General features: G+C 31.7%; 1 protein-coding gene across 1 annotated transcript in view; it reads left to right on the top strand.

Annotated features, from left to right (window-relative positions):
* The window catches only part of LOC109602801 (uncharacterized), a 166,585-nt gene that overhangs the window by 68,289 nt on the left and 80,929 nt on the right, over positions 1 to 17,367 (top strand). The window contains exons 6-9 of the mRNA XM_049967938.1: positions 14,854 to 14,985; positions 15,341 to 15,580; positions 15,631 to 15,762; positions 16,624 to 16,866. Of these exons, the coding sequence (XP_049823895.1) occupies positions 14,854 to 14,985; positions 15,341 to 15,580; positions 15,631 to 15,762; positions 16,624 to 16,866 (747 nt within the window). The remainder of the gene's footprint in view (positions 1 to 14,853; positions 14,986 to 15,340; positions 15,581 to 15,630; positions 15,763 to 16,623; positions 16,867 to 17,367) is intronic.

Here is a 17,367-nt window from a genome sequence, read left to right as displayed (position 1 = left end):
CAAAGAGAAACAATAATGACAAACATGATGTGTATGATGTTAAAATTGACAGATCTCTGTAAATTTTGAAAAGATTTGAAACCAATATCGATATATTTTGACCACACAGATTGATTTTTCTATTGTTTCAATTGTTAAGAGAGCAGGAGCTGAAAAAAAAAATGAGAAAGAGAAAAAAGATGAAATAAAAATGACAAACAAGATATATATAATATTAAAATTAGCTGATCTTTATAAAACTTGAGAAGATTCTAAAGTTATTTGACATATTTTGATCACAGATTTACTTCTTCTAATTAATTAATGAACGAAACAAAAAAATGAAAATATTTTGATCATACTGCTTCAGTTCCTAAAAAATAAAAATTAAGTGAGATTCAAAGGACAAAGAAGATATATTCAAGTAGACCAGTTGAAGTTTAAGATTTGATTCGATTCTTTTTACTAGTTAGATTGTAAAGAGATCAAAAACGAAAAGAAATCCAAATGACAAAGAAGAAGTAAAACAATATTGACATATTTTGATCCCATTCACTTTATTATCCTCTTTAGCAGTAAAATAATAGCGAATTCTTCGCATTCTTCCGACCGTGGAATTCACGCCTTTTATTTTACTAAAAGAATGCGATTGGGCTCAGGTGCAGTTTTAATAACGCCGCTTTTGAAACGATCCGCGCCGCTTATTATGCAAATACCCGGATTTCAGATTGAATGCCATTATTGATAATCAATAACGATAGTGCCATTTGGCACTCGGCGGGAACGAGAAGAAAAACGAACGGATGAATACGGTTAACGAAGAAAATTGGATTGGCACACACACAATGGGCAAATTACCACGAATAATTGTGCGACGTTGCAACAAATTAAAGATAAAGAGACCTTTTTCGCAACGTTTCCGTCTGTTTTCCTGGTGCTTACGCTTCGGTTTCCATCTCAGAGCGGTTTCATTCATAAGAAGCGTTTCTTTTGAGGTGTCGCGTCGCTTTTACGACTTCGCATACCGCCGGCGCCGAATCAACACAGAACGCCGAAGTGTTAAACGTCTCTTATCAACTCAACCACACGAAACCGCCAATGGTAAACATTCCATCCGAGGCAGAAATCCTCTCTTTACATAACGTGAGCACGCACGCGCATACCGGCAAAGTGCACTCAGGACGGCCGTGAGGAAGGTCGTGACGAAGATACGGCGACGGCCCCGTCCAGATTATCGTGGCTTCGACGTAAAATTCGCTCAGGTTTTATTTTCCGCCACGGCTCTTTCACCTTTTTTCTTTCGTGCACAAACAACCGGCTAACAGTACAACTGGTGGACGGACGCTGCGGGCCGACGCCTCGACGTAAATTACACACGTCCATCCGGGTCCGGCGGAGTTCGATCCGAACCGTCGGAATGTGATCGGGTTTGTCGAAAAAGATGGAAACACGACCCAGGGGCGGTCTGCGAGAGTAACGTAACAATGGACAGGAAATAAACACATGCCGTTTCGTTCGTTCGTGTTTAATAAGGCGATGGAATGCGGCAGCGTCGACAATTCGGACGGTCGGACGGCCGTTGCGACCGCCGACACCTCCTCGCGGTTCGCCCACCTCTGAAAACTCCCGGTAAACAAATTGCCGAAGGTTTTTCTTGAAATTCGAAAAGGAAGTTCGCCGTATTCGATGCGGGTCACGGTAAAAACTGACTTAATAACACGTTGTCCGCTCGGCAATTGATTTAAATGAAGAACTTCATCAAATAAATTACACATCCGCAACGGCAATTATCTCCTGTTATAATGTAGCAGTTTAATCTGCGCCCGTAGAACAAAAAGAAAAAAATGGCATTAGCATGAGACGCATAAACATACAGATTAAACGCCGATCATTAATCAGATTGCCCTGATCCGTTAAACAGAATGCACCAAATCCAATCGACACGATTGGACTTTAACGTTTACGTATGGCGTATCGGTATTAATTGATTTTGGCAATACTAGGAGAGGAGAGTTCGATGACCATTGGCCACGTGAAATTATTCAAATGGTTATTAAAAGAAATCGATCCGTTAGGATGTTTTTAAACGTTTTGTTATCGATGGATGGACCGTTGTTGCAAACCCGTCGTTGGAATCCGTGAATTAATTATACCGAACTGTGGCACGGGTTTTTGTTTGACGTACCTTTTTACCCGGGTCGGGTTTCATCAATGTGGCTAATTAGATGTTTAGAGAGATGCAGAGATGAGTTTCGAGCTTAATTAGTAGAACAATGAGCTCCAATTATTGTGATTTATACAATGGACGCGCTGGAATGGGTTATTGTTTTTGGTTTAAACTTTTCTAAATAGGAAAAGTAAAAATATAAAATAAGAAATGTTTTTTTTTAAATATGTAAAATTGATCAATCATGGGAGAAGATGATTTGCCATCAAAAAACTATAAGCAAAACAATGTTTTATGAATAATTAAACGTATTGTATCGTAAAATTGCAAAACATTTAACAATATTTTATAACTATGATATGTTTTATAATCCCTACAAAACTTTCCAATGACAAATTTATTTTTCTTGCATTTGAATTGCATGAGAAAGACGATTATATTTATATATATATATATTAATTATCTACATTGTGATATTGGTAATTAACAGGCTGCAATGTTTTTATGATAACACCTTTTAATTATATATTTTATAATAATTATAAAAATGTTGTGTACTCATGACAATAGTTTCCATTAATAAATTTATTGCATATAAATTACTTAAAGATTAATGTATTCCTTTATGCAATTTATGTGCAACATAAATAAATTTATTAATGGAATTATACACATTATGGCACAAATAAATTATTAAAGGTAAAGAACATCATATTTTGTTTATGTTTTAAGCTTTGCTAAATTAAAATAGAAAAACATATTTTATAAGAAATATTTATTAAGAAATGTACAGTTAAAATAGTCGTTAACTAATTTATTATTAAAAAAACTAAACTTTAATTTTCCAATTATAAATTCAGAATAACTTTGTCTTAACATCTCTTAATTAATTGGTTATTTTTGTTTTACACTATCCTAATTAAAGTAATCTTACATATTTATAAAAAATATTTATTAAATTAAGAGAATCGTGAATAAAAGAATTAAAAATAAACCAATTTGTATGATTAATAATATATATTAATAAATTGGGAAAATATCAAAAATCTCATACTCCTGACAAAACTTTCCAATTATAAATTAATTTTTCTTGCATTTAAATTACATAAAAAAGATGTTTAAATTTTTTACATAACACTAATTATTGTAATTCAGATAATGAACAAAGTGGAGAGTAATTTTATCATAACACCTCTTAATTACTAAGATATTTTTGTTTTAGCCTATGCTAAATTAAAATAATATTACATATTTATAAGAAATATTAATTAAATCAAGAGAGTTTTGGATAAAAAAACTAAAAACAAAATTTTTATGAATAATTAAATATTGTATTAATAAAATGTGAATATCTCATACTACTGACAAAACTTTCAAATCATAAATTTATTTTTTTACATTTAATTTACATAACAAAGATGTTTGAATTGTTTACATAACTCTAATTATTGTAATTTAGATAATGAACACAGTTGAGAGTAATTTTATCATAACACCTTTCAATTATTTGGTTATTTTTGTTTTAAGCTATTCTAAATTAAAATAATATTACATATTTATAGGAAATATTTGTCAAATCAAGAGTCGTGGATAAAAAAACAACTAGAAACAAAATATTTTTATGAATAATTAAATATTGTATTAATGAAATATGAAACATTTAGAAATATTTATTAAATCAAGAAAATCTTAAATATTGTATTGCTTAAATTTTTTACATAACTGTAATTATCATGATTTAGAATGAACACAGTGGAGATTAATATTATCAGTGGAGAATAATTCTATCATAACATCTCTTAATTAATTGGTTATTTTTGTTTTAGACTATTTCATATTTATAATATTTATTAAATCAAGAGAGTCTTGAATAAAAAAGAAAGATGATTAAATTTTTTACAAAACTCTAATTATTATGATTTAGGAAGAAGAAAAAAATATTTATTAAATCAAACCATTTTTTATGAAATAAATATAAATAAATATTGTATTAATCTCATGTCTCATATAGCTGGCGAAAGTTAAATTTATTTTTGTTATATTTGAATTACATAAAGCATTTAATTTTTTATATAACACCAATTACTATAATTAGATTATGAATCTATTGGAGAGTAATTTTATCGCACCACCTTTCAATTAATTATTTATATTTGTTTTTTCTCCTAAATTAAAATTGAATCACATATTTTATTAGAAATGTTTATTAAAAAACATAATAAAGTTTTAATCAAGAAAATAGTTTATTAATTTATCAAATTAAAAAAAAAACTAAAATATATTTGTAACAATATCTTATGCTTTTGTCAAAACTTTTAATTTTTTTATGTTTGAATTACATAAAGAAACCGATTAATTTCTTATATAACGCCAATAATTTGTGGACATTCTGAATTATACGTTTAATTAATTGCTTATTTTGTTTCAAATTTATATGAATTAACATTAAAAAATTGAAATTCAATCAATTTTTATGAATAATTAATTTTTTATTATAAAACTGGGAAACGCTCAAGAACTATTATAAATCTTGACGCAACTTTCCAAAAACAAATATGACTTTGTTGCATTTGAATTGCATAAAGAAGGCGATTAAATTTATACATAACTTCCTGTTTATTAAAGAAAAAACTGACAGAACCACATATTCCATGTTTCTTATAATCTACTTTCACGGATAAATTGGTTTTCATTACATTGCTAATTCCTTAAAGCATCTCAGTTTTTCTCGACAATGCATATCGTAATTAACAATCTGCCTAGCTCGTGCGATTTTTCCGAAAACTTAACGAGTTTTAACTCACTTTTCAGTGGGAAAATAAGAGCAACGTGCGCGATAACTCGATATAAATTTCAATTAAGCGGAAAAGATTCAACATCAGCGCAACACACACGTTAGATTAACAAGATAATAATTACACTGCCGGCAATCCATTATTAAATAAATTGTTTTTAACATAGTTAAACGACTAATGTAAATCAATTACGGCGGGGCTTTTGTTTGATTCGCGCTTAATATCAATCCTTGGTGTTTATGCAACATGAATAATGGTCTTGCGGACTAAGTGATAGTTATGAACGGTTTTAAATGCTACTTATAAATCAGCTTAAGGATGTTTCGTCTAGTTATTTGTTTAGTCTAAATTGCTTCCCATGGCAAAAGGCTTCCCATCTATGGGGTATCCAGCATGACACGACTCGACACACGACCAACGGGAGCGGAGCAAAGTAATGTCTCTCCCACAGAACACGCGGTTCAAAGTTCAAAATCGGTAAACCGGTTGATTTTAAACGATTTTGTCAGTTGTGCGTCGATGACGGAGCAAAAACGGACCCATATAAGTGAATTTTTACATACACTTCATTTACTGTTATCCAATTTACCACACAATCATCCTGTATAGTATGCCAATCGCATTGATAACGGTTACTGGTGTCGATTACGAATTATATCGGGTACATTGTGTATGGGCATGTTTGGTACTTTTACTTTTCCTGTTATAATCCGGCGTGCGTTCGTTTTCTTTTTGTTTGTGCGCAAATTGTTCTTATACGGCTTAAGCAACTGTACTGTTTGCAGAATGCGACTAATAATTACTTTTGCCGAGATGATAGAACCACCGGAGTCTGTGCAACAGTAAGCGTTCAATGGTGGTACAGTTAGATTGAACCAATTTACTTCTATCAGTTTGTGTTCAAACGTATTGTTCGAGATTCGTCGATTGTTCCAAAATGCAACTGGTAATTGTCCTACAAATGTCACGCATCTATGTGTTCAATTGTGTGGTGGCTCAGTATCATTTGAATTACCATTATAATTCATGCCACGAGAAAAAAAATTATGGGTTCTTGACTAGAGAAAAGATCAACCTCAGTTTTGACCTCCTCTTCAGAATTAAACCGTTAATTACGTAAAATATTTGACAATGACAAAAGTAAATTATGGCACCATGGAGACGCTCTTAACACTATGTATATCATTTGAATTATTTTAAAAATCTCAATACCGAAATTTATTAGCGAAGACAGTTTTAATAAACAATATAATCTCATGCATAAATTAAACACAATTACTTCAGCCATATAATATTTAAATTAGTAATAAAACTAAAATCACCTTGAGATATTAATAAAATAAAATTAATTAAAGTTAAAAAAGCGGACCATTACATTTTTCCAATCAATACTTGGGTGGCCCCCCTTAGATGGATGATTAGCTTCCGCCATCCTTGGCATATTCAAAATTAGTGAAATTCTTCATCCCTAGCCAGTTATTCTTGTCGAAGACCCCTGACAAACTCCCCCCAAAGTTGAGACTGATGGTTTCGAGTGTAGACTTGTCTTTGAAGACGGTTTCATACGTGTTCAATTAGATTGCAGTCTGGTGAACGCGGAGGCCATTGCATCCGGGTAATGTCATGATTTTGTAACGCCAAATTTATGAGACTCTCAAGGTGAGGTCGGACATTGTCGTATAAAAAACGAAAGCTGATCCAAATTTTTGAGCAAATGGATTAATAATTGGTTGATTATAGCGGAATAATCTTCAGAAAAAAGTCTTCTTTGAGGCATTTTACGGTGCTAAACAACAGAATAAATTAAGAATGAATAAAATTTATAAATTGAGTTTTTTGTGAATAAAAATTTTACAAAGAATATATTCAATGAATATTTTTATGTCTCTAAATTGGGTGCACAAGAATTAATCACATATTGTTGACCTCAAAATAGGCCGATTCGACCAAATTTATGTATATATCATATACGTATATATAACCTAACCTAAGAGAAATACAGAGCTTCAAAGGTTGGTTAATAAATGTAGTTGTCATGATATCTCGGAAACTAACAAAGATAGAATAACGAAATTTTGTAAACTTACATAACTTTGTAAATCTAACAATGAAATGATTTTAAAACTTGACTACAAGGGTGATGGAGGGGTGAGAATAAGCTTAAAATACTTCTAACTTTTTTGTAAGTAAGTTTATTTTAACTTTGACATCAGAATATGATATTTTAAAAGTTTTTGCCTAAAAATGGTCCTCTTATTGAACTTCGATAGCATGCACCGTTTCCAAGCAAAATCAATTTTGAAGTTTCACCTCATAAATTCTAAGAAATCGAATATTCTAATATATTAATAAATAAGTTTAATTTAAACACCCTATATACAAATATATAAAACGATTTAGAATTTTGTGAGATCAGTTGCTAAAAGCATTATAGAAGTCTTTGGAAGAATCTTTGAAGGCCTATATCTCTTTTAGGAAGCTCTTTTCAGGTCAAGAATATGTAGTTTGTGCATTCAATTTAAGGACACCCTATATATAAAAATTTAAATACTGACTGTCTGAACCTGAAAATATTCAAATTATATTATTGGTCGAAAAAAAAACACAGTAAAAATATTTTTAAGCATATTTAATCTGAGAAATTCAATACATCCACATCAAAAAAACATTCTGTATATCTGGATTATGTGGTGGAAGAACTTTCTATTTAACATTTTGAGAAGATATATTAGAGACTCTAAGTCGATATATGGTCTTTCGTTGCCCCGAAGAAACCTTTTGTATTGACTAAAGAAACTCATCTTTGTGTTTTCCATGAATTTGATCAATCTATGATCAGTAGACAGTTGCACCAGGTTTATTGACTCAACCCCTTGTCCAAACCGGTAAAAATTGTTGTAATAAATTCATTATTCATAACAGTTTAATAACTAATCTATTTCCAAACCAATTTTCCACGAGATATTGCTTAATTTCTTCCTTGCTACAGGTTTCAGGGCGACCTTCACTTTGTTCATCTTCAATTCATCACTTACAACTTCTCTTTCAAAGACATTGATTGTGTTTTGAGTTGATTTTTGAACAAATTTGCACCATCCAACCCTAGAAAAGCAGAAATGTTTTAAATACAATGAATGGCATGCTTGGGAACGATATAAAAAGATTTCAAGTTATATACACAACTTAATACAAAAATCATGAACCAAAAAGCTAATAACATACACCTATGTGCTCAATTGTTTGGTTTAGAATCGTTTGAATTGTAATTGCCTCGCAGGAAACCGACAATAAATCTGCCAACATTGTAATCGTTCCATTATATTTTCGATTAAACAATTTTTCGTACAAATGGCATTCCATTTAAGAGAATCCAGTGTACATTAGAAGCTAAATGTTATCCACTCCGAATAATACATATCCTTATAAGGTTCTCCCGGGCACTTTTCAATTAACCAGGATTTATGGATTCAATTCCGCAAGCGGGCAACCTTCGACTCCTCGGGGATATTATTAATGAAAATTTTGGCGGATTCGCTCCGGGCCAACTTTTCGCCTATAATTACGACGTTGATGTTACGGTACTTCTTTTCGGACGGACGCTAACATGCGACACGGTACGTCTACATATTAATTATACGAGATTGTATCTTCTTGTGGTTGCGGTCGGGAATCGGCGTAATTTGCCTCGCTGCAATCCATATTAGCTCCGTTTTTTTCTATTGGTTTAGAAAAAAAACGCATTTCAACAATCGCTCCTTGTACGGACAAATAATTAATGTGATTGACGGTGGACGAGGAGAAAAAAAAAACGGGACAATTATTTTATTTTACACGAATTTCATTTCCAATTAGCCCGCCAGAAATTCCAAATTATAGTTAGCCGTATATGGGCGGCAGAAAATCTCCAATAAAACTCCCGATTTTACCACATTCGGAGCCGGTTAAAACGCACAACCCAATCAGCCACATCGTAAACATCTTATCTTAATAATACGGTGTAGAGAATGCGCCTCGTTTCAATAATAACCTCGCATTTAATCAGACAAATGCGCTAATTAAAAACATTGTCGATGGCGGTCGTAAAAGGCATAAAAAGGCCGCGCCGTACCATAAATTCGATCCGAAACCGTTTTCTGGGCCTTATTTAACTGCCCACCTGTTTTATTTCGTTTATTAAGTTGTCTGATGTGTCAAATGGTGTTAATGCCAAAAGTTCTATTAACACATGATGGAAAAAGTAATTTACGTTTTTAATGTTTGAATTAAAAATTTCGTAATGTACTTTAAAATAACTTTTATTCAGTCAAGTAAAATTGGGGTTCTTTGATCTGAATAAAAGATAAGTGTCACTTTTAATCTCCTCTCTTTAGAATCAAAAAAATTGAAAATAGTGGCATAGAGAAATTTCTAGACTATATGATGTATGAGGAACAATCCATTCAATATTTTGAAGCTTCTTTTGAGTTTCGAGTGACACATGTGTTCTTGAGTTGCCATCAAAAAGAAGGATTAACTAAAGATTCCTTTGAGTATTTTATGAGCTTAAATAATGTGTGAACAATAAATAATTGCATTGATTGGCTCTTAAAAGATTGTTAAAATGTAATCAAAATCTTTCTTGGTTTAAGACTGGTTTCTTCACTTCTACCAGATGTGTTCATTTTAATATCTAAGAGGATTTAAAAGCTTATTACAGTTAATTTTTGGAAATTAAACTACCAACCTAAACTGGTATTTAACATATATTAAAAGTATTTTACAAAATAGTTTTAAACATTTATAGAGATCAGTCTAATTGATCAATTAAGAAAAAATGTTTATTACAATATCTAATACAAGTTATGAAATGATTTTAAAGCATTATAGGGACATGTCAAATTGCTCAAATAAAAAAAGTATTCAATACAAAATTTTATGTCGATTTAAAAGCTTTTTAAAGTGAATTTTTGAAAATTAATTTTACATCAATATAAATTGATATTTATATGAAAGATGACTTTACAAAATAGTTTGAAACATTTATAGAGAAATCAGTTTAATTGATCAGTTAAGAAAAAAGTTTATTACAACATCTTGTTAGATTGAAAAGCTTCCTGATCAAAATTTTTGGAAATTAATTCTCTACATCAATTTCAATAGATTTTTATATTTGAAATGAGTTATGAAATAATTTTAAAATATTATAGAGAGAAAGGTCAAATTGATCAAATAAAAAAGAAAAGTTCATTACAATATCTTAAATGAATTTAAAAGCTTTTTAGTGTAAATTTTTGAAAATTATAACATTTTACATCAGTATAAATTGATATTTATATTAAAGATGATTTTACAAAATAGTTTTAAACATTTATAGAGAAATCAGTCTAATTGATCAGTTAAGAAAAAAAGTTTATTACAACATCTTGTTAGATTGAAAAGCTTCATGATCAAAATTTTTGGAAATTAATTCTCTACACCAATTTCAATGGATTTTTATATTTGAAATGAGTTATGAAATAATTTTAAAATATTATAGAAAGGTCAAATTGGTCAAATAAAAAAGAAAAGTTCATTACAATATCTTAAGTGAATTTAAAAGCTTTTTAGAGTAAATTTTTAAAAATTATAACACTTTACATCAATATAAATTGATATTTATATTAAAGATGATTTTACAAAATAGTTTGAAACATTTATAGAGAAATCAGTTTAATTGATCAGTTAAGAAAAAAAGTTTATTACAACATCTTGTTAGATTGAAAAGCTTCCTGATCAAATTTTTTGGAAATTAATTCTCTACATCAATTCCAATGGATGAAATGAGTTAAGAAATAATTTTAAAATATTATACTATGAAAAGTCAAATTGCTCAAATAAAAAAAGTTCATTCCAAAATCTTAAGAGAATTTAAAAGCTTTTTAAAGTAATTTTTTTAAAATGATAATATTTTATATCAACCTAATTTGATATTTATTAAAAATGTTTTACGAAATAGCTTTAAATATTTATAGAGATTAGTCTAATCGATGAATTTAGATTGAGTTCAAACTAGTTTTAGGTTTATATTTATATAAAATCCATTTGTTCAACTTTTGATTAAATTCATTATACAGAACCTTTTTCTAATGGGTTTATTCATTTGCCATTGCTAGTCTATTTTCAAATATGTTGTTTTTTTAATTACAACAATAAATCTACTAATACAGTACTTTAAGAATGTAGGAAAATAAATAAATAAATAAATAGCATAGTTAGAAACAACGTAAACTTTCAAATAATATATACAGTTTAATACAAAAATGTTAAGATATATGACAATATAAAAATTTATTCAAATGAATCATAAACCGAAAACCTGAGTGACTTTTCTGGTACTTAATATTAATCATAACTTTTTCATGTGCACCCATAAATCCATCACGCCAACAAATTCACGTGTCAGCTTCTTTTTTCCACCTGGCAGCCGTAATAAAATATTAAATTATTTAAATACGCGTGTGAAGGTGTTAGCGAGTAATATCGTTTCGACGTAATCAATGAGCATCTCCGACATCCATTACAGAATCCAACAGGTACGCCCAGCTTGACACCGTTTACCATAAGTTACTGATATTCCATCATAAATATCATCGGACTTGCCGCTTTGTCGATTGCCCGTCGCATTTTTCCCGTGCACCGGAACAATACTGGAGCTGTGGCGGGGGCGAAACTGGAAGCCCGAAGCGTAGAAAAAACGCTAATAATTGGCCAAACAAATGGAAGAAGAAAAAAAAAATTAGCGTCAACCAGACTTAAGTCTAGGTTCGTTGATCTTGAGCGGACATTGATCTTTTCAAGAAGAAGAAGCATTATGAGCACAGTCCGGCACGCCGACTATTTGCCAAGTCCTAAGTAAACTAATGCTGTTATTACGTCGGCTGGCACAATTATTTCGGTGCATTTGTCCGATGTTCTGTGCACGTTCGTCCGCCGATTCGAATACGTGCACCGCTAATTTATTCGACAAGGTCGTCGAAGTAATAGCTGGCGTGTTTGCTTAAAATCACATTTAGAATTTGCATGTGTAATTAATAACTGTACAACCGTGGGTCTTCGGATGAACATGTTAAATTGTTGAAAGCATTCGGGATCCATTGAGACGCGGGCACTGAATAAATTATGAAGATGTTGTATGTGGTACTCACTTATGCTCGGTCGTTAAGACAAAAAGTCCGAGTTTTTATTGCCTCTAAACAAACATGGTGACCGGTTCTCATTTATTATGTTAAAACAAAACCCGATGTCGCACCAAATCGACACCAAATTAAGATCTGGGTTTGGGGTGACTTCATTCTTGTGACACGGTTTAATTTAGAAAATTGGTCGTTGGATGCGGAAAGTTTGAAGTCGGATTCATTTGAAATGTATTGATTTATGTATGAGAGAAGACCTTGTGAAACAAGTTTTGAGAAAAATGTTAATGCAATTTTCTAACGAGACACTGACATGTAAATTTGCTAACGATGGATTTATGTGGCGCCTTCAAAAAATTATAATTAATTACGTGTGTGAGTTCGTGCATTTATTGTCTTGAATATCCTAAGTATTTTAATAACGCCCATCCATTATACGAACAATTACAATACAATTTAAATTACTTCCATTGTAAATACATTTTTAGCAAATATCTGCTCTGTTAAGCAAGAATGTTTATAACAATACACAATTGGAATGGAAAGCTTCGATTGTAAATTTTTGGAAACTAATCCTTTATTCTAATTTAAAATTATATTTGCCCTCAAAATGAATTAAGAAAATAAACGACAGATTAGTCAAGTGGTCAGTCAAGTCAAATTGCTCAAATAAAAAATGTGATCATTACTTTATCTAAGTGAATTCAAAAGCTTCTTACAGTTAATTTTTGGAAATTAAAATATTTTACATAACCTAAATTGATATTTACATTAAACATGTTTTTCGAAATAGTTAGAAAGATCAGTACTTGATTAATCATGAAAAAATATTCATTATATGTAATTGCTGAAAGCTTGAAAGCTTCTTGGTTTAAATTTTTGGAAATTAATATTTTACACCAATCTAGAGTTTTATAATTGAAATAAGTTACGAAATAATTTTAAAATACTATGAGATAAGTCAAAGTGTTCTTTTAAAAAATTTGTTAATTACTGTATCTAAATGGATTTAAAAGCTTCTTAGAGTTAACTTTTAGAAATTAAAATATTTTGTATCAACCTAAATTGATATTTACATTAAAAATGTTTTTCGAAATAGTTTTAAACATTTTTAGGGGGATCAGTCTAATTGAACAGTTAAGAAAAATTGTTTATTACGATATCTAATTGACTTTCTGGTTTATATTTTTGGAAATTAATACTTTATACCAATCTAAATGGGTTTTTGTACTTGAAATGAGTTACAAAATTATTTTAAAATATTATAAGAAGATAAGTCAAATTGAGCAAATAAAAAATATGTTCATTACTATATTTAAGTGGAATTAAAAGGTTCTTAGAGTTAATTTTTGAAAATTATAATATTTTACATCAATCTAAATCGACATTTACATTAAAACTGTTTTTGGAAATAGTTTTAAATATTTATGTAAAGATCAGTCTAATTGATCAGTTAAGAAAAATTGTTTATTACAATATCTAACTGGCTTAGAAAGCTTCCTGGTTTAAATTTTTGGAAATTAATACTTTACACCAATCTAAATGGATTTTTATATTTGAAATGAGTATTAATATTTTAAAATATTATAAAGAGATAAATATCATTGCTCAAATGAAAAATGCGTTTATTACTATATCTAAGTGGTTTTAAAAACTTCTTAGAGTTAATATTTGGAAGTTAAAATATTTTACATCAATCTCAATTGATATTTATATTAAAAATGTTTTACAAAACATTTTTAAAAATTTATAGAAAGATCAGTCTATATGATTAGTTAAGAAAAAATTGTTATTATATGTAACTGGATTTGAAAGTTTCTTAGTTTAAATTTTTCGAAATTAATATTTTACACGAATCTAGAGTTTTATAATTGAAATAAATTACAAAATAATTTTAAAATATTATGAAATGTGTCAAATTTCTCAAATAAAATTTGTTCATTACTATATTTAAATGGATTTAAAAGCTTCTTAGAGTTAATTTTTGGAAATTAAAATATTTTACATCAAGCTAAATTGATCAACATTGAAAATGTTTTTCGAAATAGTTTTAAACATTTATATAAAGATCAATCTAATTGATTAATTTAGTAAAAATGTTTATTACAATATCTGATTGGATTAGAAAGCTTCCTGGTTTAAATTTTTATAAATTAATACTTTACACCAATCTAAATATATTTTTATACTTGAAAAGTGTCACAGAATAATTTAAAATATTATAAACATATAAGTCAAATTGCTCATATAAAAATTGTTCAATAATGATCTAAGTGGATTTAAAAGCTTCTTAGTTTTAATTTTAGAAAATTAACATATTTTACCATACATATTTATATTTAAAATGAGTTACGAAACAGTTTTAAACTTTTTTGGAGAGATCAGTCAAATTACACCGGTAAAAAATATCTAATCCAATGGGAAGGCTTCATGATTTAAATTTTCCTGAATATTTATATAAACTAACACTTTACATCAAAATAGAATTTCTTTTATTTTGAATTCACATATTGGTTTTAATGAATACAAATTCAATTTCTGCAAATGACAAACGTCCCTAACCAAAACATGTTGAGCGTGCGTTCCACGCACATTTCCCCATCAAAATAGTCCTGTCCAAGCCAAATAAGATTTACGGCCGCGCCGTGTATCGCACGGCGAGTTAATAGCCGGCCCACGCCAACAATGGGACGTCAATGACCAAGTCGTTCACTTTCCTTGAATCCGCTGAAACTGAAATTCGAATTCGCCTCCATTGCAGACATCGACGAGTGCCAGGATCCCGCAATCGCGGCAAGATGCGTCGAGAACGCCGAATGTTGCAACCTGCCGGCGCATTTCCTATGCAAGTGCAATCCGGGATTCGAGGGCGACGGAGAGGTCCAATGTCTCGGTAAGTGTGATTGTTTTCGTTTCGACTTTTGCTTTTCCTCACTTTCGTCTTAACGGTGCTGATCGATTTCGAATTAGAGCATAAAGATCAACAGTCACTAACGAACCAAGCCTGAACAATACTGTTCCCTGACACACTTTTGCGGCGGCATAGTGAATAAATCGCTTATGGTTGCATTATTCATGCGAGCGCTGTTTATTATTAAAATTATTATTTTACACCGCCGTAATTAGAATTAATTAAATTATGGTTTATCCACGGGCTATGTTTACGAGCCCGACTAACGAGCTTGTTCTCTGTATAATCGTTAACGGTTACAATTTTATGACACAAATTCATGCGGTAATCATTACAGACATTGATGAATGCATCAACCCGAACGCGTGCGGACAGAACGCTATTTGCCAGAACACCATCGGCAACTACACGTGCGTGTGTCCCGAAGGATTCGCCGGAAACCCCTACGACGGTTGTTCGGACGTCAACGAATGCGACCATCCCAACGCCTGCGGACCTGGAGCCCTTTGCACCAACGTACTTGGAGGCAGACAGTGTCATTGTCCACCTGGCTATGAAGGAGACCCTTACACAACTGGTAATTCATCGAATTTCTACATTTACAACGGTATTAAATTGGTTTTGTAGGATGCGGCGATATGAACGAGTGCTCAAGAGAGAATCCCTGTGGCAGAAGTGCCATTTGCACCAACCTGGATGGCAGTTTTAAGTGTGCATGTCCCCCAGGATTTATCGGTGACCCGATGACCGAATGTACAGGTATTTGCTTGATTAATATGGCAGAACACTCTGTACATACGTGTATATAAACGATTTTCATTAAAGAGACAATCGACGATTGTCGCACGACATCCAGGAACAAAACACGTGAAGACTGATTTTCTTGTACAAAAATTTTTGTCGTAGTCTACTAAAGGACTTTTACTAGCGTAGAACAATAACAACGCCGGTTGGAATGGTCACAGCAGCTGCATGGGTTTAAACAATAGTTGCCTGTGGTGATTCCGAACGATGTTCTAGTGATTAACAGAGTTAGATTTTAGGTATTTGCGGCAGTTTTATAGAAAATCAGTTTTACCAGTGCTATATTAAATATAATATCGGCAACCAAGACAACAGTCAACAAAAACACACTGTGTGCACTACTGTAACTCTCACAACACACGCATATTATTTGCCAGGGGAAAAACTTAACAATTGGGTCATCTACCAGCTTCGCTGAATATACCGCTTTGAAAGACCGGTTGTTTGGTTTTTCCCCGCAATAATTATGCGCCTATTTAGAACAAGATTACACAGCTTCAATAATTACAACAGATTACACAACGCTGCAATTGCCTAAGGCTAAAGTAATTGCCACGCAAATTAATCGAGGTAAAAGTCCTAACCAGTTTAATTTACTAACTGACAAAAACAATTCCAAAATAGTTGAATTAGGTTAATTAATTGATTAATTACAACAGATGTTGCACCCCAATAATATTATAAATTAAAATTTTGTCAGTATTAACCAAGGAAATCACTCTGTCACCGTAAAAAACAACAAATTAATAACCATCCAAAAACCAACAAAAATAAAACAACACACAACAATCGCTAATGCTTTTAACCGTACGCTAGATATTAACGAGTGCGACTCGAACCCTTGCGACGTAACCGCACAGTGCGTAAACTCGAACGGGAGCTACGCCTGTCTGTGTCCCGAGGGATACACCGGCGATGGGAAGGAGACGTGTGTCGACGTGAACGAATGCGGGAGAGCAGGAGCCTGTGGCATTAACGCCAAATGCATTAACGTGCCGGGCTCGTTCAAATGTATATGCCCCCAAGGCTTCACCGGACAGGGAAAACTGTACTGTGAAAGTTAGTCCAGAGATCAGTTATCAGCATGTTGTCATGATATTTGTTGTCGATCGTCTTTTGAATATTTTTTAATTACGTGCAATTGGGTCATTCATGCTTCCATTCGAGACGTTGGTCCTTTAGAAAATATTCAAAACAGCGAATCCCCTTGTAGAGGCATGTACAGTTTCCGAAGACTTCGGCAGGACCTACGGTTTTTCCTAAGGGGGCTTGGCCGCATCCCTCGTAGTCTCATTGTGCATCCTGTGGCTAAGCCCTCGTTGTTAAAGTCGTGCAGTTTTGTCTGAAGTCTTTGGAGATTTGAATATACGGTTTATTAATTGGCATGGTATCCGTTCTCGCAAGATAATTTCCTTGACTTGACTTTGAGAACTGGTCGATCAGTGACAGTCATCGAGTCCAGATCTCCCACTTTCAACGCCGGTCATACGAAATTATCTTGATGTTAACCTGAAATTGATCGTTTTAATGGCTTGTGCTCGCTGTAATACTAATCCTCTG

This window comes from Aethina tumida, chromosome 5, assembly GCF_024364675.1.
Source record: "Aethina tumida isolate Nest 87 chromosome 5, icAetTumi1.1, whole genome shotgun sequence".
NCBI lineage: Eukaryota > Metazoa > Arthropoda > Insecta > Coleoptera > Nitidulidae > Aethina > Aethina tumida.
Note: the sequence above shows the minus strand (reverse complement) of the source record. Positions and strands in the feature narration are given on the sequence as shown.